The sequence below is a fragment of the Pteropus alecto genome, unplaced genomic scaffold (assembly GCF_000325575.1).
Source record: "Pteropus alecto unplaced genomic scaffold, ASM32557v1 scaffold341, whole genome shotgun sequence".
NCBI classification, from domain to species: domain Eukaryota; kingdom Metazoa; phylum Chordata; class Mammalia; order Chiroptera; family Pteropodidae; genus Pteropus; species Pteropus alecto.
Genome location: NW_006430739.1, coordinates 306,940 through 330,159, shown reverse-complemented (window position 1 = coordinate 330,159; position 23,220 = coordinate 306,940). Strand labels below are relative to the sequence as shown.

General features: G+C 41.8%; 1 protein-coding gene and 1 long non-coding RNA gene across 5 annotated transcripts in view; one reads left to right on the top strand and one right to left on the bottom strand.

Annotated features, from left to right (window-relative positions):
• Positions 1-10,505, top strand: part of MTM1 (myotubularin 1) — an 88,705-nt gene extending 78,200 nt beyond the window's left edge. For 2 of the 3 annotated variants that reach the window (XM_025051649.1, XM_006905506.2), the window contains exons 14-15: positions 1,336-1,512; positions 8,790-10,505. In XM_025051649.1, coding sequence (XP_024907417.1) covers positions 1,336-1,512; positions 8,790-8,957 — 345 coding nt within the window. In that variant the 3' untranslated portion in view covers positions 8,958-10,505. The remainder of the gene's footprint in view (positions 1-1,335; positions 1,513-8,789) is intronic. The other variant, XM_006905507.3, reaches the window with a different exon arrangement.
• An 11,532-nt stretch (positions 10,506-22,037) lies between these two features.
• LOC107196241 overlaps positions 22,038-23,220 on the bottom strand; it is a 2,928-nt gene continuing 1,745 nt past the window's right edge. The window contains exons 2-3 of one of the 2 annotated variants that reach the window (XR_001517620.2): positions 22,442-22,603; positions 22,038-22,095 (exon numbers count right to left, since the gene is read on the bottom strand). This is a non-coding gene — a long non-coding RNA (uncharacterized LOC107196241). Of the gene's footprint in view, positions 22,096-22,407; positions 22,604-23,220 lie in introns of both variants that reach the window. The other variant, XR_001517619.2, reaches the window with a different exon arrangement.

Below are 23,220 nucleotides of genomic sequence, written 5' to 3'. Positions count from 1 at the left end.
AGCAGAATAGACAGTTGTGAAATGAAGGGACAAGAAAAAAGTAGTACAGGAAAAAAAAAATCACAGAATAGTAACTACTTGTCTTGCCTGGGGACAGCACTGGCTTTGTCATGGGAATCTAAATGCTAAATATCAATGTGATCAAAGCTACGCTATATATTGAGAATACAGGCAGGATGGAAAGTGTGTGCCTGTGGCAGGATGGAGGGATGACATTCTCAGTGTGGCAGTGTCGTAGTTAATGCCTATAACTGGATAGCCAACAGGTTATTTAGAGATCTGTAGGTAAGTACCAAATAAGCAAATCAATCAGTTTTAGAAATCAAACACAGTTGCTTCTAGGGAGAGAGGTGAGAGGCTGCTTTTTCTTCATAAGAAACCTTGTCAAGTGATTTGATTTTTTAAACTATGTGCATGTATAAAAATGAAAACCAGCATGCAAATAAACAATGCAATATAGATTGTGGCATCACAAACATACAGATAAAGTTTTAGGCAGATTCCAACGCAGGCCAAATAATGTGCCGTTATTATTGTTCACATTAACGAAGTATATATATTAAAGAAATTTCTTCAGTCACTTATTTCAAGTTGCTCTTTTTAGCTTCCAGTTTTAGCTCATTGGTCCTTTTTATTGAAGTGATTAGTGGTAAGAGTTTTAAATCCTGCCTTTGGTAATTTTCATATTTGTATTTTTATTTTCCCAAGCTTTGATTTTTCTCTAGTTTATGGTCGAAATCGGTAAAAATCTAGAATTTAAAAAAAAAAAACAGTGAAAATGTGAATATTTGTATGAGATGATGGATGTCAGACTAAAAAGTGAAGATTCGGTAAAGTCGGTTACTCAGCTGTTTTCAGATATCTCTGTGTTGGCATGATGTAGATTACACACCTGGATGTTTGATTAAAACAACTATATATCTAGATGCCTACTGTCAAGTGGACACAGGTTAAGATTTCATAGTTCTAACAAATACAAAAATGGAAAAAGTTGATAGGATTGCTGAATTAAAAAGAATATACTGCTCAGCTGTTCATAAATGTTTTACCTAGCTAGAAATAGTTTTCTTAGATCAGTGAATTGCATTTAATGTTATAGCATCTTGCACCTCTATCCTCCAGCAGAAATAGTGGCTCTTAAGCTAGGCCATTAGCTATGCAAATATCAGTAAGTGGCTGCAGAGCACTCACTGGCCCATGAGGCTTTTTGAGCTATTATGGGGATAATGTAAATGTGTGATTCAAGTTGATGTTCAACTGTATTGCCACAGGCTGTGGAATGGTTTGTGTACTTGTGTGTTTTACTTACGCTTTCCACTTTCTCCTTCCCTCTAGAAAGTTGCAGAAAGAACAGTTTCTTTATGGTCGCTGATAAACAGTAATAAAGACGCATTCAAAAATCCCTTCTATACTAAAGAAGTCAATCGAGTTTTATATCCAGTTGCCAGTATGCGTCACTTGGAACTATGGGTGAATTACTACATTAGATGGAACCCCAGAATCAAGCAACAGGTAAGTGAAATGGCATTGGTAGAAGACAGTGATGGCGAAGAGTATTACTTCTGGACTTTGATCATGGGATTTGGTACTTTTTAAAAATATCATGAGGGGGAAAAATACTAAAAAGTCACACTTGCTTTTAAACACAATTTTAATGAAAAATTCTTTTTTATTACTAAACCATTGATTTTCATTGGGGTTAAACTTACATTCTTTTGTCAACATGAATGATATTTTTTTCACTAAAATGTCAACTGATTTAAAAAGCTCTGGGAAATTTCCGAGTTTTGATAGGATTTCCTTTAATCACCAGAAGTTATGACACATCATTGGAAAAAAAAAACAACAACATTTTCTGCTGTCTGGTTCGGGAGTATGTACTAGGTCAACTAACATCAGAGTGCTTTTTCCCGAGGGTCTTTACCTCTAAAATAAAGATAATCGCTCTGTCAGTGGACAGTACATTCAATTGGCCATTTCTCATTCAAAAACGGAAACAATGATTTTTGAAGCATTAAAAGACACACCGAAGCTTTCCAGTCCCCCCTCCACCCCCATCCAAAGTCAGAAGGAAAATGCAACCTCTTTGTAAAGGCTCAGAACGTACCTCCATTTAGTGATTTGTTCTAAGTGCTATTCAGTGTTCGTGACTGCTCACTGTAAAGGTTTGCACATTTCCGTGTGATTTGGATGGTCGACTACCTGTTCTCACAGGCCAGTCTTGCGTAAGTGCCAGCTTTAATCCTGCTAGAAATCGTTGGGCAACAGCAGGAGCCCCTGGTGCTGCAGTCTGTCTCTTGGATTGTTTATTCCACTCAGGCAGCTGGCCGCACGCCAGTCTGTGCTCGCTCTCCTCATTGGGGAGATGCCCGGTTCAAGCTGGCACTCTCGTTTCAAGGTCTCTGCTGCGTTCATGAAAGGCTCTTGCAATTTAGTAATGGTTGAAGTGTGTGATCTTTTGGAAAGTGACAGATTCCAGCACTGGAGAACATTCACTTGTTTAGTTTGGGATTTGAGAAGCATGTTGAGGGCATTTATTTAGCAGTGGTTCTAGTGAGTGGAATATCAAGTAAAGAGGAAATGGGAATTGTTCCAGTGTTCTAACTGTTCTTACAGAGGACATGTCCCTTTTCTAATTAAAAACGATATTATATAGATGAGCACTGTTTGTCGTATACATGAAGCCTTTTCTGTATTTATCGTGGCTTTATTTTTAAACCACTAGTACTTAGGAAGTTTTAGTAATTTCTGTGATTCTATAATCTCACCTCACCCATTTGTACTTGGAGAAATTCTTGAAATCCAAATAATTTAGAGCATTAATTTCTGAATGTATAAAGGTAATAATAATAATCATTGTGTGACAAGGCATGTTGAAGGGGACACCATTAGAAGAACTTGCTGTAATGTATCTATCCCCTTATTCTCATAGAGCCTAGCAGAATGGAACTGGGCCAGGTATAAGTGAGCATTCTTTCGTAGAGGTTTGTATTTTGAGACAGTAATGGATCTATATTATGATCTGTGAAATTTACTCAAAAAAGAAAATAACCTTTCGATATAGATTTTCTTTTTTAAAATAATTTAAAACAATTTTAAATTATAGTTGGCATATGATATTAGTTTCAGGTGTACAACATAGTGATTAGACATTTATATAACTCACAAAGTGATCACCCTGATAAGTCTAGTATCCATCAGACACTGTACATAGTTATGACAATATTATTGCCTATAATCATTATGTTGTACTTTACATCGCCATGACTGTTTTGTAACTACCAATTTGTACTTCTTAATCCCTTCCCCTTTTTCACCCCCCCAATCCACTTTCCACCTGGCAACCCTCAAAATGTTCTCTGTATCTTTGAGTCTGTTTCTGTTGGGTTTGTTTGTTTATTTTGTTCCTTAGATTCCACATGTAAGTGAAATCATCTGGCACTTGTCTTTCTCTGTCTGGCTTACTCCACTCAACACAATACCCTCTAGGTCTATCCATATTGTCGCAAATAGCAAGATTTCATTCTTTTTCAATGGCTGAGTAACATTTCATTGTATATATGTACCACCTCTTCTCTATCCATTTATCCACTGATGGACACCCAGGTTGCCTCCATATCTTGACTATTGTAAACAGTACTGCAACATGAACATAGGCATTCTCATGTCCCTTTGAAGTAGTGTTTTTGGTTTCTTCAGATAAATACCCAGAAGTGGGATAACTGGGTCCTTCTTTGTCTCTTGTTATAGCCTTTGTTTTAAAGTCTATTTTGTCTGGTGTAAGTATTCCTACCCCAACTTTTTTTTTCCCTTTTCATGAAAAATCTTTCTCCATCCCTTTACTTTCAGTCTGTGTGTCTTTCGATCTGAAGTGAGTCTCTCATAGGCAGCATATGTAAGGGTCTTGTTTTCTTATACAGTTAGCCACCCTGTCTTTTGATTGGAACATTTACTTCTTTTTCATGTGAAGTAATTGTTGATACATATGTAGTTATTGCCATTTTATTATTCATGTTTTTGATACATTTTTTCCTCTTCTTAAAGAAGTCCTTCCAACATTTCCTGTAATACTGGTTTGGTGGTGATGAACTCCTTTAGCTTTTTCTTGTCTGGGAAGCTCTTTATCTATCCTTCGATTCTAAATGATAGCTTTGCTAGGCGGAATAATCTCGGTTGCAGGTGATACAGATTGTCTGAACGTGGAGTGTCCTATCCATATTTTTATGTCCCTCGGGACTTTGTATTTTCATCCCCCGAATCCTGAGTGTTGCCATGTGTCAGCACTGGGGGGACATGGAGATTGAGAAGAGGTGGTCTCTGCCACCATACAAGGAGCCTCCAGGCTGGCGGGGGCGCCCAGGAGCATAAGCCAATGATTACAATGCTTGGGGAGAAATGCGATAATAGAGGTGTGAATTGAGTGCATCAGATTTTTTAAAGATCTATGATGTAGAACATTATTTCATACAGAATTAGATTAAAATTCTATCACGTAGGACTTTTTACATTATGTCATGTAAACCTAAAAGAATGTACTTTGCCACTTAAAAGTTAAAGTCTTTTTCAGTCGTATGGCCCCGTTGGTATACAAACTTTTCCTGGGCTTCTAGAGCCTTCATAACACTACTGGCACCCAAAAGCATATACAGCCCCTCCCTATAATGAGCTGCTCACCTAGAAGAAGGCAGGATTAGTGTGCTCTTTAAAGCAAAAGCCACCGACCCTTGCTATGACAAAAGCTCAGCAGAGTTCATGGAAAAACCAATGCTCGCATTTGACAAGCTAGCGATAAGCAAATTTGGTACTTTTATTTAATGTGAGGAAATTGCTCATGCCAAAAGCAGAAGTATAAATTAGTCACATTAGAAACCTGAGTGGGACCTTCAGCTGCTGGTAAGCCTCATGGCATACTTGGGCAATCACTGCATCCGTGTAGCTGTCAACCAGGGTAGCACCGGGCAAGTTCACATTTTGTACGGTGGCAACTAAAAGATGAGAACAAGGGCAAACAGATATTAACAGGCTGACCTGTGTGCTATTTGAATCATTTATGATAGAAAAGTTCAAGGGATTATGAATATGAAAATCATACAAAACCTAAACTATTTCCATACCTAGCTGATTGCCTCTCTTCTGTTCTGTGCTGAGCTGGCATACTCTCTACTTCATAATTAATCTCTCAAGTGAAAAGTCGAGATGTAGTATTTAAAGTCACTTGACTTTAAATGTCATTTCTTGTTATTTTGTCTTTTCGTATGCTATCGAAAGTAGACTCTTTTCTTCTATTATAGCCTCTAAATGGGGTCTGTTTGTTTATAGGTCAATGACTTCTATATATTTCGTCCCTATTACCAAACCGAATTATCTTTTTATTTCTAATAGTTTTTCTCTCTGCTCTCTCAAGTTTTCTAATCAGACAACCCTTGTCATCAGCAAAAGTGATTGTTTCACTTCTGATTGCTTTTTCCAATTTAATTGTACTTGCTGCTACAATGGCAAACCGATTCTAATAGTCACATGCCAACAGGGAGGTTTTAAAAATAGTCAAGATAGTTTTGGAGGAGAATATCGAGGAACAGCTTGCCCTGTATATGTCAAGATTTATTTGCAACGGAATAACGCTCAGAAACGAACCCTGTAGCTCGGAGACTTGGTAGGCTAAGAATGTAGCATCGTAACGCATAGGGAGATGGACTGGATGGTAAATGGCACTGCCATGGTGAATCACACTTAACACGTCCAGACCTGCTCCTCCTTTCATCTTTCATTTCTCGGCAACTCCATCCTCACCTCTCTGGCCAAGCGACCTTAGAGTCATCCTTGACCCCCTTTCTCTCTCACTCCCCACATCCAGTCTGCCAGGGGAGCATGTTGGGCTCCGGCTTAAAACCTGTACAGCCTCCAAACACTTCTCACCAGTCCCTGCCACTACCCTGGGCCAGGCCACCTGCCCTCGGCCATGTGTTGCTGGACTCCCTGATTTCTACCCTTTCTTTTTTCTTGTCTGTTCTCAACACAGCACCCAGAGTGGTCCTTGTAAAACATACACCAGATCCCACCGCCGTTCTAACTCAGAGCCGTCACCTCACCCCGAGCCAGAGCCCAACTCTTGCCGGTGGCCTCTGACGTCTTATGTGACCCCCCAACCCATTCCTTACCTCTTTGACTGCCTGGCCTCACCAACAGCTCTTTCTCACACACTCTGCTTCAGCCACACCGGGCTCCGTGCTGGTCCTCAGAGGCTCAAATATCCACATGGCTCCTTCCCTCCCTCCTTCAACCCTTCGCCCAGGAGTCACCTCCTCAGTGCAGCTCCCCAGACTACACTGATTAGAGGGTAACCAGCATCCCACCCATCCCCATCCCTCTTACCCCGCTCCACTTCTTTCCCATAATAGTCATCACCTTTCAACCTTCTATGTAACTCAGGATCGCTGCATTCATTGTTCGTCTGTCTCCCCCTGCTGGAAGGCAAATGCCATGAAAACGGAGATTTGGGTCCCCTTTGTTCACTGATGGATCCTGAGCACCTAGAACAGTGTCTGGACCTCAGTGGAATGCATAAAGGCAAAAATGCGCGGAGGATATAAAAGGCAGTGCACAGACCTTACTGGGCATCAGGCGATGTACCAAACATTCCTGTTCGAATGCCATATATGCAGTTCCAAGAAACCTCACATTCTGCAAAGTTAACAATAAAGAGAACAGGGCTTACAGGAAGAATAGGATTAGGAGACCTCTCCAGTCCTGTGGACCTTTGTGACCAGAGCTTTAATGAAAGCAACAACCCCAGTAGAAATGCGAGCACAGTTACGTGTCTGCTGCATTTGCACTTGGCCTCCATTGATCACTCCTTGGCAACCCGAAGTGGCCCCCAAAAGACATGCCCACTTGGCCCCTGTGAGTGTGACCTTATTTCACCAAAGGGTCTTTACAGATGTAATTAAGGATGTCAAGATGAGATCTTCCTGGATTTAGAGTGGCCCTAAATCCAACGACAGGTGTCCCTAGAAGAGAGAACAGAGGAGGATTTGAGACACAGGCACATATAGGGGAGAAGGCTATATGAAAACAGAAGTAATTGGAGTGATGCCGCCACAAGCCAAGGAAGCCTAGAGTCACCAGAAGCTGCACGAGACGAGGAGGGATTGTCCCCTAGAGCGTCCAGGGGGAGCATAGCCCTGCTGACGGCACGATTTCCGGCAGAAGTGTGAGAAAAATAAGTTTCTATTTTAAGCCATCAAGTGTGTGTTAATTCGTTACAGCAGCGACGGGAAACCAATACTCAGTCTTAAACCCCAGGCCTCATGCTCCCTCCTCTGAGATCCAGACTGTTCTCCTCAGCGTTGACAGTCTGATCCAGGATGTAGCCCACTTCATGAGTGCATCGACTTCACAGCTTTCTTGTCGGTGCTCACAGCTTCGGCAGATAGCTTAACACATTGGAAAGCAGGACAGTTCTGGAAGGCACTAGCGCTAAAGGAAGACACTTCTGTAAACTTTTGGCTTTTTTCTTAAAGTCTTAAGATTTGTGCACGTTAATGTGTAATTTCTGTCTCAGGACCAAAGTCTTAAAAATCGACATGCTGGGGAGAATCACATTCTGTTCCAGCCTGACTTCTCCTTTTATTCTGCCTTCAAAGCACTATCAATCACAGCAATCGGCATTGTAGCAAAACAGACTGTATTGACTGGCTTCGCTCTCATGACTTGCAAGGTCCATGCCATTTTTAGTACCATTTGACAGACAGGGAAGCGAAGGCACCCAGAAGGTTAAGTCCCACAGCTGGTAGGAGGCAGACCCAAGATTCACACCGAAGCCAGCGGGCGGCCGAGCTGCTACAGTCAGCCGTACATTATTATGGGCAATAGCACATGAAAAGACGTGCTAGAGCGGAGCGATGTAGTCAGAAACTACCATGTAACTGTCCTCACATTGGCCAAAAAAAAAAAATCCTCTTTTATTCCCAAGTTCTGGTGAGGATATGGAGCAATAGGAACTGCGAGACCCACTAGCAGGCGCATGAGGTCGCATCACCACCTCAGAGAGCAATGTGGCAGCACCTAGTGAAGTTGAAGAGATGATACTGTCCTCTCCAGGAGTTCAACCTCTGGGCAGATTCCTTCGATAAACATTTGCATATACGCATGACGAGATATGTCCAAGGATAGTAGAGCATTGCGTGTACCAGTGGGGAGTGCTGGAAATCACCGATTGTTCATCAGTGTGGGAATGGATAGATAAACTGGTTTATTTATTTAGTGCAGCCCAACAAGAATCGAATTCAGAAACGACGTCAGGTCAGAACGTCAATTGATAACTAAAGAACACCACCACCACTGATGTAAACTTTCCCCAAATAGAAAATAATAGTGTGTTTTCTTTCTGGATGCTCACCTATGGGAAAAGTGTCGCAAATCTGCACAGGAAGGAAGGCTACCAGCCAACTTGAGAGGAGGTGTTGCCTCTGGGAGGAAAAGGGTAGTGGGCCTGGGGACAGGCGATACAGGAGACAGGAGTTGTGTCTAGGCTGAGGGACTTTAAAAAGATGGTGACACATGTGGGAGGAAATGTGTACATTAGTTCATTCTTGGTGGCATTTTCGTATTCTTTGTCCCTTTCTGTATTTTTAAATATGCAGTACTAGAGGAAAGTACTTATGAATGTTAAAGCTCAATGAGAAGGCTTATTTAGAAAGCAGGAGCTGCAGCGGATGTGTGGTGCCGGTGGTGAGTCTTTGTGACGTGGCCCATGCCAAGTGCTAACTCAGGTGTGCGCTTCTCTCTAGCAGCCGAATCCAGTGGAGCAGCGTTACGTGGAGCTCTTGGCCCTGCGCGATGAATACATTAAGCGGCTGGAGGAGTTGCAGCTCGCCAACTCTGCCAAGCTTTCTGATCCCTCGACTTCACCTTCCAGCCCTTCCCAAATGCTGCCCCACGTGCAGACTCACTTCTGAGAGGGAGCTCTGAATAAAAGAAATGGCTGACTTGCATTTGGGGCCTCTGTACAAAGTAGATTAAAATATTTGCCTCCATGTAGAACTTGAACTAACATAATCTTAAACTCTTGAATATGTGCCTTCTAGAATACATATTACAAGAAAACTACAGTGTCGAAATGGCAATCAGAAGAAAGGAGCCCAGGCGGGGTTTGGAAAAATCCTGACAGCTTTCAGAAGCAGTGTTTGAAAAAATATAAAGTTTAAATTTAATTTGCCTCTTTAGAAATGCCGTGTATATAATATGCAATTTGTGGGCTTAATTGGAACAACATTATTTTAAAGTAAAGGGGAAGAAAGGTTTCTGAAATGGATTTTCCTCAGGTTGCTTGTAAGCGTTGCTTCAGATGATCTAAAATGAACCCGGATGTGACGTGTTAACTGCCAAAACCAAACTGAGCTCGGCTTCCGAGGCGTTATCCAAAAGCAAGGTGTCTCAATAATTGCCAAATTTTATACCATCATAAGTGGTGATTTAAGGAGAAATAGCTGTGTAGATGAGTTTTTCATTACTTTGAAATTTTGGAATATGAAGTGTTTTCCCCTAATTTTCAAGAAAAGCATATTTTTATATTAAAAAAAAAAACCTGATGGGGCCCGGTTAAATATGATTTGATTTTTTTTTTTAACTTTGCCAGTTCTATTTTCTAAGTTTTTCCATGAGCTTGCCTAAGATTCTGACCTGTTTTCAGGTTGTGGGAAACCCTTATATAACACTGTGTGAGGATGTCAGATGCGTTATGCTGCTGAGGTGAATGTTTTCACATACATTGCTCTAGTCAAACCAGCTTATCTGCCAAAGCGTAGGGTTAACCATCATGGATGTTTGAGCTGTTACTAGAGCATCATTTTTAGAAATAAAAGCCACAGATGTACATTTATTGAGCGTATTCTTGAAAGTATTGTGTTTATTAATCTCAGTTCAAATGGTGTTGGGTGCCCCTCCCCCCAAGCGTGCATAAAAACTGGTTCCACAAATTTTTACTTGAAGTATCTGGCAGTTTGCTTTTTCAGGTTTTTTTTTTTTTTTCCTATAGATTTAAATGAAATTTCAAATGCAGTTCTATTTGCTACCTGAACTAATTCATTTAGTAAATATATTTGTAAAAGTTAAGGCTAGAGTTAAAATAATTAATGTGTTTTACAATGATCTGTAAAGGACTATTTATAGCTAACATGGTTTTGTTTTCAATGAATTAAGAGATATTAAATATATCTTTGTAAATTATTTTATGTAATAGTTTAATTGGTCTACCAAATAAGACATCTCAAAAATAGTAGTATAATGTATAAATTTTGTATGTATAAGAAATTTTATTAGATTCTTTTGCTTTTTGTAAACGCTGTAAATATTTCATAAATTAACAAAGTATTACTCCGTAAAAAGAAAAAAAAAAGCTAATGCTAATAGTTTAAAGGATTTTGTGAAATTCATGAAACATTTTTCATGGCAATAATGACTAAAGACCTGCTGTAATAAATATATTAACTCAACATAGTACTCTATTTTCAGGGATGTAACTTTTTATGTGTCTTAAATGTGCATGGTGTCATCTTCTTTTCTTTTCCTAGCTTGACTGGCTCTTTCTCTTACTAGCAGCCTCGTAGGGCTCTCCCCAAATACCAGCAAGAATGGACACTCAAGTGCATTAACAATGCAGATTTTAAAAAGAGTCACAACTGTCTTTATTAAAGTAAGGACAGCTTTCACGAACCGTGCTGGGGGTGCAGAGACACGAGACTTCAGACTCTGGATGGAGAACACAGCAGTTGATAATTAAGGGAGACTAAGACATTGGTTGAAATAAGGCATACTCGATGTCTCTTTAGGTACGAATTTTAAAAATTCTTCAAATAGTACTGCCGATTGGAAATTACATTGTCGTGTACATCCAAAGAATGCTAAATAGTTATAGCAAGAAACTAAAATGAACCATTATTTTAGAATCCAAATAGGACTCTTAAAAGATTAAGTATATCTTTTAAAACTGTGAGTATACGAAAAGCTTTGCGAGACCTTGGACATTGCTGTGTTTAATCCGCACTGTGACCTCATGGGCTATATGGTACTCTAGTGACCCTGTTTTTCAGCTGAAGAGAAGGTCGTTGCTCCGGGGCTTCACCAACATGCTCAAAGTCCCACAGCAGCAAAACAAATGTACACAAGGATTAAACGGAACACCGCCTCTCTTAGGTTCCCACTGAATACCTTAGCTCTTCCTTCTGGAATGAAATAGAACAATCTCTCTTCCTGGGGTAGCCCTTCAAATAATTTGGAATCATACATGCTTTTGATAATATAACAGCCTTTCTAAATACAGTCGAAGCACTCTCATCTATTTTTGATAATGCAACAAAGCTTATCTTTATGCTTTTTTGGAAGGAATAATACAAGTTTCAAAATAAAATGACTAGTAGCTCATCACCTGCAGCCCTCTCTACAGAATGCAGATTTGTGGTTTAGGTCATTCAGGCAGCTCTTGTGGCATTTGGGGGCATTAGGCAAAAGCAGGACCACGTAAAAAGAAAGTTCTTAAACTACGGGAATTTTATTAGAGTCTACACACTTAGGACTGGAGGCTGTAGCTCTTGGTGGTCATAAAAGCAAAAGCAGGGGATACCCCAAGGAAATAAGAAATGTATGCAGCGTGTGGCCCACCAATAAGAATGAGGATTAACACATTCGCAGAAAAATCTTACATGGTGGTTGTAGATTGCATTTGAATTTTTCCAGTTCACGGAATCACTAAAGGCATGATGCTGGCATACCAGTATTTGAAATAACAGTTTAATGCTCCAACATGTATTGAGAGATTTCTAACTTAGTTAAGGAATTATTAGTAAAGTTTTTAAAACATATTTGGAAGATGAACGGTCAGTAAAAAAATCATTTCCTTATGAGGCTTAGATTTAGGTATAGATTATTCCTTATATGCAAGAATATGTCCTTTAAAAGCAAAGGCAATAATGTATTTAAACCACAGAGGGTAGCTAAAGGCTTAGACATGACCATTAAGGCCTAACAGTTCATTTTTCTAGTAGCTTTGGAGAATGTGGCTTATTCATATACAGTGGTTAATGCTTATGTGCTTCTCAAATCGACTGCATTTCATAGTGCATCGCACATAAATTACAAAAGAAAGTTGTTCATTTCAAGAGCTTTAAATCACAAACCTGTATTCGAAATAACCCTAGTTGGGACACGTGGAGACGTGGATTTCTCTCTGGACTCTGAACTACTAGGATGGAAGATGTGAGGCCTGGGAGGAGGCCTGTGTCCATCTGTTCAGCAAGGGTATGGACTGTATGTTCTCGAAGTTTCCTTACACCTTAAACACAGCCTTTCTCAGAAATGCATTTTAATCACTTGTGCACATAATAGTATTTATGGCACACGATGACATTTGCCTCATGTTTTAGTTTTTTGTTTCTGCTGTAAGAAATCGCCACAAACAGCGGTGATTTATTATAACACATTTAGTATCTTATAGTTCTGGAGGTTGGAAGATGACCAAGAGATAGGCAGAAGCCAGTCACGGAGCTCCTTAGGGGCCACATTAAAGAACTTAGATTATCTTCTCTATGCTCCAGGAGCCGACGAAGGGTTTGGGGCATGGGAGGGACATGATAAAATGTGAATCGCTCTGGCAGCCATTTGGAGGGTAGATTGCAAGGTGATGGGACTGGGGAAAGGCCAGTTGGAGGTTCTTGTACTGAGCAGATATGAAAGACAGCCTGGAGTACAGATGAGTAGAGATGCAGATTGAAAAATAATCAGTAGGACTTCGTGACTGATTTTGGTTAGGGCTAGTGGGTGGCAAGTGGTAGCATTTCTAGAAGCAGGGCATATCGGTGGAAGAACAAGTGGGGGTGGGTGCTGAAGCCAGTTTGGGACCCACTGAATGTAAAGAGGACAGGCATCCAAGATGTGCTACGGCCTGAAGCTCACACAAAAAAGTCAAGGATAGAAACGCAAACCGTGGAGCGGATGGCGTTGCCCGTGCAAGTGAGTGAAGAAAAGTGATGAGGCCTAACTCCAGATTTTAAGGGGCAGATTGAGGGAGAGGAGACCTGGAATGAGATGGAGAGGGAAGGCCTGAGAAATATAGATGCAAACAGTTGTATTACGAGAGGTAACAGAAAAGATCATTTTAAAGAGCAAGTGCCTAGCCTGAGAGAGCTGGTAAATTCAGGATGAAAAAGTGTCCAATCAATTTGGACAGTAGGGAATCCCTGGGGAACATATGTGAGAGTTATTTCATTGACGCAGAAGCCAAATAACAGTGAGTTAAAAGTCACTGGCCTAAATTGTAGCTCAAGCAGCTACGGGAAGCACAAGCCCAGTTTGAGAAACTCTGATTTCGGCCCCGAGCCTGCTCTATCTAGCACCACTAAGCAGCAAGGAAGTGCTATGGCTCGTGTTCCAGATCATAGGGCAGGATGCCACGTCACAATGAAGAGAGGAAAAAGAAACTGAAGAGGCATAGCCCCGCCTCCTGCTGCCATTCAGTCAATAAATATCCGTAGAGCTCTGTCAGCTTAAATGTAAATGTCGCTCAATTATGGAAGTTTTCCCCAATGCCCCTCCTCTCCATATTGTCTTTGGTCCCACTGCCCTAAGATTCCCTGGTACTCCATCTGTCCTCTTTCATTCCACTTGCTGTACTTTGTTGAGATTGTGTGTTGGATGTTTTTCTTCCTTATTACTCTATAAGCTGTGTGAGGGCAGGGACCATTTCAGTCTTGTTCTTGGCCGTAGTGCCCAACAGGGTGCCCGGAACATGGTAGGTACACAGTAGATATTTATTTGAATGCATGAATGACTGAATGAATGAAAGGTAAACAAGTGTGCACTGCTTTTTCTAAAGGATTGACTATAAAGAAAGGAGGGAGATTAGATAATAGCTATTGGGAGAGAAGACCAGGAGAATGGGCTTTTTGGAGAGACTTAAGCGTGATCATATATGGAGAGGAGGGAGCCAGTGGTAAGTGAGCGATTCATGATAGAGGAGGAGGCTATTGCCTGACAGAACAAGGCCCCAGAGTGGGCATGAGCCCAGGGATACAGGCGGGGAGGGGATTGGACTTGAACTTTCCTCTTCAGCAATAGAGAAGAGAAGGGTGGATGCAGATGAAACGTATTATGGAGGGATGTGGTAGCAAAATAATGGCTCCCCAAAGATGTCTACATCCTAGTCTCCAGAACCTGGGAGTATGTGAGGTTACATAGCAAAGGGCAATTAAGCTTGCAGACAGAAGTAAGGGTGCTAATCGGGTGACACCGATATGGGGAGATCATCCTGGATTGATAATGGGATCGCAAGGGTCCTTAAAAGCAGAAGACGGGAGCAGAAGAAGAATCAGTGGCAGAGCAATGCCATGTGACAAGGACTCGCCTTGCTGGCTTTAAAGATGGAAGAAGGGGCCATGGGCCTAGGAATGTGGCAGCCTCCAGAAGCTAGAAAAGGCAAGGAAATGGATTCTCTCCCAAAGCCTCCAGAAGGAACACAGCCGTACTGACATCCTTGATATCAGCCCAGTGAGAACTGTGTCAGACTCCTGACCTACAGAATGTAAGAAAATAACTTGATGTCGTTTAAGCTACTAAGTTTGTGGTGATGTGTTACAGCAGCAACAGGAAGCTTAATGCAATGGGGCTAGAGAATTTGAGGGAGTGCATGCCTGATTAACTCAATTTTCTTACGCATACCCCTCTGGGACTGTAAGGCATTTTGAATTGGCTGTGAGCAGAGGAGGGAGAAGAAGATGAAAACACTCCTGAGAAGTGGTGATTAACAGCTGGCTCTCTGGTGTATAGTTCAAATTCACATCACCTCGGCAATTCAAAACCCCTCAGGCAGCAGTCCTGTAGCGCCCCCAGGTGGTTGGTAGAAACAAATGCAAACGCTCTCTAGAGGAACATACCTTTATTCTAGGCCTCTAAGATTTCTCATGAAGAATTTTCCAAAGACAATGAACTGCTCACAGTAAGAAACAGTAAAGACAGAAAGCCTTCAGCGAAAGCCAATTGAAACAACAGACATCAGGAGAGGACTTCAGACTTCAGATTATTCAGATTATCAGATACAAGCAGGGGTAAGCTGACTTGACTCATACGGGCTCAAAAGAGCCAGCGGTGAGCATCTCTCTCCAACTCCGTGTTCAATGATATCAAGATGGTAGTTTGAAATTGGCCGGGGTGGGAGTTTATACACTGCAAAAACCAGCAAATGCTATAGACCAGGGCTTTTTTTTTTTTTCTTCAGAGAGGTAATAATTAAAACTTTACCGGCACACCACTGGATGCAGGTTGTAAAATTATCATGCATGTTATCTTTAAAGAAATAAAATTGAGAAGGCCTTGGGTTTAGCAATGAGGTTTTAGATACAACACCAAAAGCATAATCCATGAAAGAAAGAAATGAACAAGATAGACCACATGAAAATTTAAAACTGTGAAACACTATTAAGAGAAGGAAAAGATAAGGCACAGACTGGGAGACAATCTTTGGAAAACACATCCGATGAAGGACTGTTGTTCAAAATATACAAAGAACTCAAAATTCAACAATAAGAAAAACAAAAACGCCAATTAAAAAGTGGGCAAAAGATATGAACAGAACACCAAGGAAGATATTCGGATGGCAATTAAGAATGTGAAAAGATGTTTAATATCATATATCATTAGGAAATAGCAAATTAAAACGAGACAGCACTACATACCTATTAGAATGGCTAAAATCCAGAACACTGACAACACCAAACACTAGCAAGGGTTGGAGCAACAGGAACTCTTATTCATTGCTGGTGGAAATGCAAGACGGTATAGCCACTTAGGAAGACAGTTTGGCAGTCCCCAAAACTAAACATACTCATCATAACACCCAGCAAAAGTGCTCTTTGGTATTTTCCCAAAGGAGTTAAAAATGTACATCCACACTAGAGTCTACACATGGATGTTTATAGCAGCTTTATTCATACTGTCTACAACTTGGAAGCAAGTAAGATGTCCTTCAGTAGGCGAATGGATACATAACCTGTGGTCCATTCAGACAATGGAATAGTATTCAGCGCTAAAAAGAAATGAGCTATGAAGCCATGAAAAGACATGGAGGGACCTTAAATGCATGTTACCAAGTGAAAAGAGCCAATCTGACATGGCTACACACTGTAGGATCCTAATTATATGTCTGTCTGGCAAAGGTAAAACTATGGAGACGGTAAAAAGATCAGTAGTTGTCAGGGGTTGTGGGGAGGGAGGGATGAATAGGTATAGCACGGAGGAGTTTTAGGGCAGTGAAAATCCTCTACGGTACTATAATGATGGATACATGCCGTTATACATTTGTTAAAACCCACAGAATGCACATCACACAGAACGAACACTAATATAAAGGATGGATTTTACTTAATAATGTGTCACTATTGGCTCATCTGATGCAACGAGTGTCTTATGCTGATGCAAGATGTCGATAATAAGGGAAACTGAGAGAGGGTGGGCTGTGAGGGAGCATATGAGAACTTTGTATTTTCCACTCAGTTTTGCTATAAACCTAAAACAGCTCCAAGAAAAATAAAGTCTATTAACTTTTTAAAAAGTCATCCCAGGTAATTTTGTGCAGCTGGTCCAGCACCAAGTGTTTAGAAACTACTTGTTTAGGCAATAACTGCATGTTGGTCAAATCGCGTCCTTAGATAGATGACATTGACATGATTCATCACTGGCTGTGGAGTCAGCTTCCTTTGGAACACCGTGTTGTTGTATTGATTGAGACTTTGGACAACAGTTTGCTGAAAATGCAGGGCTCTCTTTCTTTCCCTCTGCACCTGTAGGAGCAGTGCCTGACGGGATCTTGTAGGGGTAATTCAATCGTCAAGCGGGATGCGGATTGGAAACAGGAAGATGTCTGAGTACCACGGTGTGTCTCCTGACCTGGCAAGTCCTTGAGTCTCTGTACCAGTTTCCCATTGACTGCCTCTCAGCTCCGAATCCCCTCTTCTTTAACTGCTCTGTGATAATGAAGGTGGGCTCTGTAAATATTTCTCCCTTACCAATGAGCACAACGTTAATCCTTGTCTGCAGAGTGCTGGAGAGGTGCTGGAGGAGAAAGGGGTTTCTCTTCCACGTCTGGTGTGCCTCGCTTGCTAGCCTTCTGCAGAGCAAAACTTTCCCTAGGGCTTGGCTCCTGAGCAGGCAGTGTCTTCTATGGCTGGGCTGCTAAGTACGTGAAATATGTCTTTTAAGTTCTGTATTCTGATGCTTTGACATCTGGCGCCCGTCCCAGGGTTAGCCAATTCCTAGAGATAGTAACGAACTCGCCTGTGAGATGCTTTACAAACGCAAACCAATCCAGAACCCTTATCCCCAACTACCTCCTTTATGCGCTGTCACACAGTCCCCCTGCTCTAATCACCCCAGGGCCAGGTACCAGGCAGTTAGGGACGGCACTTATGTCCCAGAGCCTCTTGAAATTGCTCAAACTAGCTAATCGCACACTTGATTGCCAGGCCTGCCTCACACATCCTTTCCCTCAGAAACCACAGTAAAAGCTCTTTCCCATAGTTGCCTCCCCTCCCTCTGCCTTATGACTGACACTGGTGCTTTTCAGTGTGGCTCCCAGTGGTGTGGCATGTCCTCTCCTCTTGGAATCTGTGAGTAGCAGTTGCCTCTTTACTTACTAGTCAAACTCTTGTCACTTTAATCCCATTAACATTCTTCCTCTTAAAATTTCCCTGTTCAAATGACTGTGTGTTTTCTGTCTTCTGATTGGACCCTGACTGAAACAGTCTACTAGGTCCCATAACCGTTTTTAACCATCTTCGGGGAATGTTTGAGAGGGAGAAACTGTGGTTTTTGCCGGTGCTTTGCAATAGAGACCAAGCATTGATCTCCAGAATGTCATGCAAAGCAATAAGGACCTGAACAAAAGTGTAGAACTTGAATTAGAAACATTCTCAAACTGATTGCAGTCCATTATAAGACAAGTCACATCTCCACCACACCTGATTCACTGAAGGTCGAGTCACGGAATGCTGTTATACAGTCTGTCTTCCTAAGTGGCCGGCGCCCTGTGTCCTAGAAGTGAGTTTGAGCAGTTTAGAGGATTATTAGCATCATGAGAAAAAACTTACAGTCTGCAGCTTTAAGTTTCACTTCTTTATATCCAAAACCCAAATTGTTAAAAAAAAAAAAGAAAAGAAAAAGAATTTTAGGCAACTTACACAAATTCAAACAGGATAAAAATAAACAAGTTAATCAAGGAAACTGGAAAACAAAAGTAGGAATAATAGATGAGGTCATTAGAATTCATGCTTCAAGATCCTATACACTTACCAGAAGCATGCCATATATTTGTCTTTGAAGTTTTCAGCAAAGCACAGATGACATGATTGGTTTCATAATTCACGGTGTCCCTAAGATAAAAATTAAATCAGTTGTTCTAAGGACAACTATTTCTGGTACTCAAATGAAAGTGGCTTTTCATGATTGTTCAGGGTCTTGTGAAGCTTGGACCTAATCCACTGGATATGCCGAGGTTCTATTTCTACCCTGTTGAAAACAAGTCATCTAAGTATGGCCACTAGGTCTAGTACAATGCGTGGTACGTATCGAGCACTCGAGGCTAAAGTGAATGAATGTATGAATTTCTACCTAATTCTATTAAAAAGAAAAATGCCACAGTGATAAGATTCTTATAAAATAATATTACTATGGCACTGGCAAGAAATTCAAAGAGATCTTGGCTCTAAAGTCCAGTGTTCTCCCCAGTAACACATTGACATTTGTCTTAGGTTAGGGTCCTTAGAAGCAGGGACTAAGGCAGAGATGTGTGGACACCTGATGACGTAGCACAGAAGAGCTCTCAGAGAGGGCAGGGGAAGGGGCTGATCAAGGACATGATGGCAGCTGGGCTTTGGCTTCAGCCCGATCCCACGAGAAGATTTGGAGTGGGAATTGTACCTCACCAGTGGTTTCATTTGAGGCAAGGAGGCAGACTTCTGTTTTCCTGTGTCGCTCATTAGCTGTGAGCTGCCCTTGGGGGTGGAGGGAGCGTGTGTGTGTAATCTTCTAGGAAAGAAGGCTCCTGTACCTGAGAGCAGTCCTCCACAGAAGGGGGTGCCTGGGAGCCATTAGCAGCCAACACTCCTAGCGGCTGGGGGATGGGGACAAAGCAGACGAAATGGATCCACTCAGAACCCCAACAGTCCACGTCAACATTAAAACTACTTCATCTATGCTGGCAAGAGAGAGACAAGTTTTTATTGTTGATTAAATAACAGCCTGCATTTCATCATGCTTACAACATACCGGACACTATTCTAAGTATACATATTAAATGAATTGCTACAATAAGCGTATGATTAGCTGTATTATTATTATCATCCCTTTTTGCAGAGGAGGAAACCTAGCACGGAGAAGTCACTTGCCCAACGTGACCCAGATGCTCGGTAGTGGAGCCAGTTTTGACCCAAACCACTGTGTTCTGGTGTCCTCTACTCTGCTGCCTCGCCCAAAGGACTTGGAATGCTGTCAAAGTAAATGGTTTAGAATATTTTCTCACCCCTAAATAAGCCTATCTCCACTCCTCAATGTTTGCTGTCTAAAATTTCAGCACTTAATTACGTCAAGTCCATTATCCATGCTATTTCAGAGTTGGGAAGAGAAATAGATAATCCCTATATGATAGCTGATATTTTAACTTATATTCGAATAGGGATATCTTTAGCATTCAGAAAAGTCATAATGCTCAAAATAGATTGTTAACACCCTCCACTGAAGGCCTTGCAAAGCAGTCCAGCTTTGTCGCTGAGCCGTCCTGATCCCCAGTCTGCCTTACGGCTGGAAAGCGTCACTGCCTGAGGCCTAACTGTGCTGGCACCTGGCTGCCATAGGTGGCATAGAAATCACATGCTTTTCTCCTCACTCGGTGGAGCCTCATGGGATAGTGTTCAGAATGAAAAGAATTCCCCCAAATTCTGCACATTGAATGAGACTTTCTCTGGAAGCCAGAAGCTGATGTATAAAGTCTGTACTGGCAACCATGCTACTCCACTATATGGGGGTTCCCTGTGGGTTTTGTTTTTGTTTTCATTTCATCGGTCCATGCGATGTAGAAGTCTGGGACTAACTGATTTGAATTCAATGTCTTCCTTTCTTTCCCTCCGTGATGGTTAATTATATGTATCGACTTGACTGGGCCATGGGATGTCCAGATATCTGGTTAACCATTATTTCTGGGTGTATCTGTGAGGATCTTTGGAAGAGATTAGGATTTGAATCGGTGAACCAGTAGACTGAGTGAAACAGATGGCCCTTCCCAATGTGGGGGAGCCTCGTCCAATCCCCTGAAGGCCTGAGTAGAACAAAACAGTGGAGGAAGGTGGAATTCTCTTCCTGCCTCCCTGTTCAGCTGAGACATTCATTTTCTGCCCTTGGTGCTCCTGGTTCTCAGGCCTTCTAACCTGGACTGGAATCTACACTATCGGCTTCCCAGCTATCGGACCTTCAAAATACGGTACCGGCTTTCCTGGCCCTCCAGCTTGCAGATGGCAGATCATGGGACTTCTCGGCCTCCATAATCAAGTGAGTTAATTCCTCATGATAAATCTTATTACAATCATGCTCTGCATAATGATGTTCTGGTCAGTGACAGATAACATGTTCGAAAGTGGTCGTATAAGATCATAATGGAGCTGAAAAATTTCTATTGCCTAGTGACATCATAGCCGTTGTGACATCATAGCACAAAGCATTACTCACGTGTTTGTGGTGATGCTTGTGTAAACAAACCTACTGCACTGCCAGTTGTATAAAAGTATAGCACATAAAATTATGTACTGTACATAATACTTGATAATAATAAATGACTATGTTACTAGTTTATGTAACATTTACTGTGCTATATGTTTTATCATTATTTTAGCGTGTTCTCTTTCTACTTATAAGAAAAAAAAATTTGCTGTAAAACAGTATGCCATGTTACACCAGCAGCAACATCATACATCTTGTGTTTACTGCCTCTCTTGATTGCATCATTTTCTCTTCTGTTTGATTTAATCTCGTGTTGTTTTTTACAGTGATGTGCTGTACAGCTTTATAGACTAGGAGCAGTAGGCTATACCATATAGCTTGAGTGTGTAGTAGGCTAGACCATCTAGGTTTGTGTAAGTACTCTGATGTTTGCATAAGGACAAAATTGCCTAGCTACGCACTTCTCAGAACGCATCCCCAACATGGAGTGGCTCGTGACTGTATATACATAGAGAGCAAAGTCCAAACTTCTAGTCTAGCGTTGCAGATGCTCCATGTTTTGGCTCTGCTGGCCTCTAGTTGACCTCCTCACTTGTCTTGTCTGACTCCATGCTCCAGCAACAATACATTTCTTCGAGTTCCCTTGCACATAATAAGCTGTTGAACTGACTCCGCGCCTTGGTCCATAACTGTTCCTTCTGCCTGGAACAACTTGACTTTTTCATCTGTTCAAAGACTTACTCATACTTTTAGATTCAGCTTTGTGTCACCTTTTCTAAGAAGTCTTTCTGACTCTTTTCCCTCATGGATTGGGCTAGGTGTTCCCTCAGCAGTGTGCTCACCCCCAGCTTAGCACTTACCAACCTGTAATGTGATTGTTAATTTGTCTGTCTCCTTCACTTGGCTGTGAACTTCTTAGGCAGGGATATATGTCAGATTCTGTCTCTGTCTTGTAAGTCCTAAGTTTGCTTAACTGAATTAAAAGTCTGATAGTATCACAGCGAATTCCATTTTGGCCTGATCCTTCTTGAAGATCATCATACTTAAAATATGTTTCAAAGTTCTCCGTTTTCTTTCTAACAAATCTCAAGGCAACTAGGATTCTCGCAGCTCCTTGTAACAAAGTCCTTGACTAAAAGTGGGTATCTTAGTCTGCTCGGGCTGCCATAATAAAATATCACAGACCAGGAGGCTTAAACGACAAACATTTATTTTATTACAGTTCTGGAGACTGGAAAGTCCAAGATCAAGGTTGTGGCAGGGTTTGGTTCCTGGTGAGAGGCCTCCTCTTGGCTTGCAGACAGCTGCCTTCTCACTGTGTCCTCACATGACTTTTCCTCCTGCCTGCTCATGGAGAGTGAAACCAATCTCTCTGGTGTCTCTTCTTATAAAAGCATTCATCTCATCATCAGATCAGCACCGGTCATCCCCTCCCCCCACTCGAGGACTTGATCCCCTCCCAAAGGCCTCATCTGCAAATATCATCCACTGAGGGTTAGGGCTTCAACATATGAATTTGAGGAGGGACACAAAAATTCGATCCATAATAGCGGATTAAAGTTTTGAACTAACAATTTTGGAAAACCAAAATACTGCAGGAAGTAGGTCTCCAGTGTGTCTGGAGATCTTCCTTTCCTTCCTCTCGGCCTTCCTTACCCTGTTACCCTTTCACCACAGGCCGCGGGCTCACCCCCTCTCGTGTATAAGATGGCTGCTGGGGCTCCAGGCATCACATCCTTAAGCTTCAGTTTGAACCTTAAGTCGATAGGGCAGGACGGGTGTGGGATGGGAAGCAGGAACTCCATGTCTCCAGGCCTGCCTTTTATCAGGGTCACAGGTCTGTTGTCCATATCTGGGGTAATCAGAGGCAAAGAGGCTTAGTCACCATTACCAACAAAATCAGGGGTGAGTTGAAAGGGGATGAGAAGTTAGATATGTGAACCCTAGTGAAATGAGCAGGGAAATAAGACTAGTCCAGGAAACAAATGCCCTGAATGCCTTTATCATCAGAGATTGGCTCTATTTTCATAGCAGTGATTTAACCAACAGATGTTAAATGTTAGTCTTAATATAAATCAAGGGCGGAAGTTCCGAAGGCGGCATCAGAACACTTGGTTGCCCTACAGATGGCAGGGAGGTGGGTTTTGTGGGAGGGAGGGAGGAAAGAGGTCGGAATTGCTAAAGTGTATGGAATTACCGCTGCTCGAAGATGAGAAGACCAGGGACTCCCAGGGACCTGAGCTTCCCCCACCCCAAAACTTTTCTGGGAAGAAGAATTGAGAGAGGATAAATCATTTGTAATTCTTGAATTTTCCTAAACTTTCTTTAACCCCGTATCTCCAGTCAATCTGGTAGTTTCCTGAGCAAAGCATGTTCTGCATCATCCGTTTGTAGATTTCGACCCTAAGTGGCTTGGGCCCCCTGTCCAGGTTGCTCAGGCCGGAAGGCCTCTGTCCCCAGTCCCGGCTG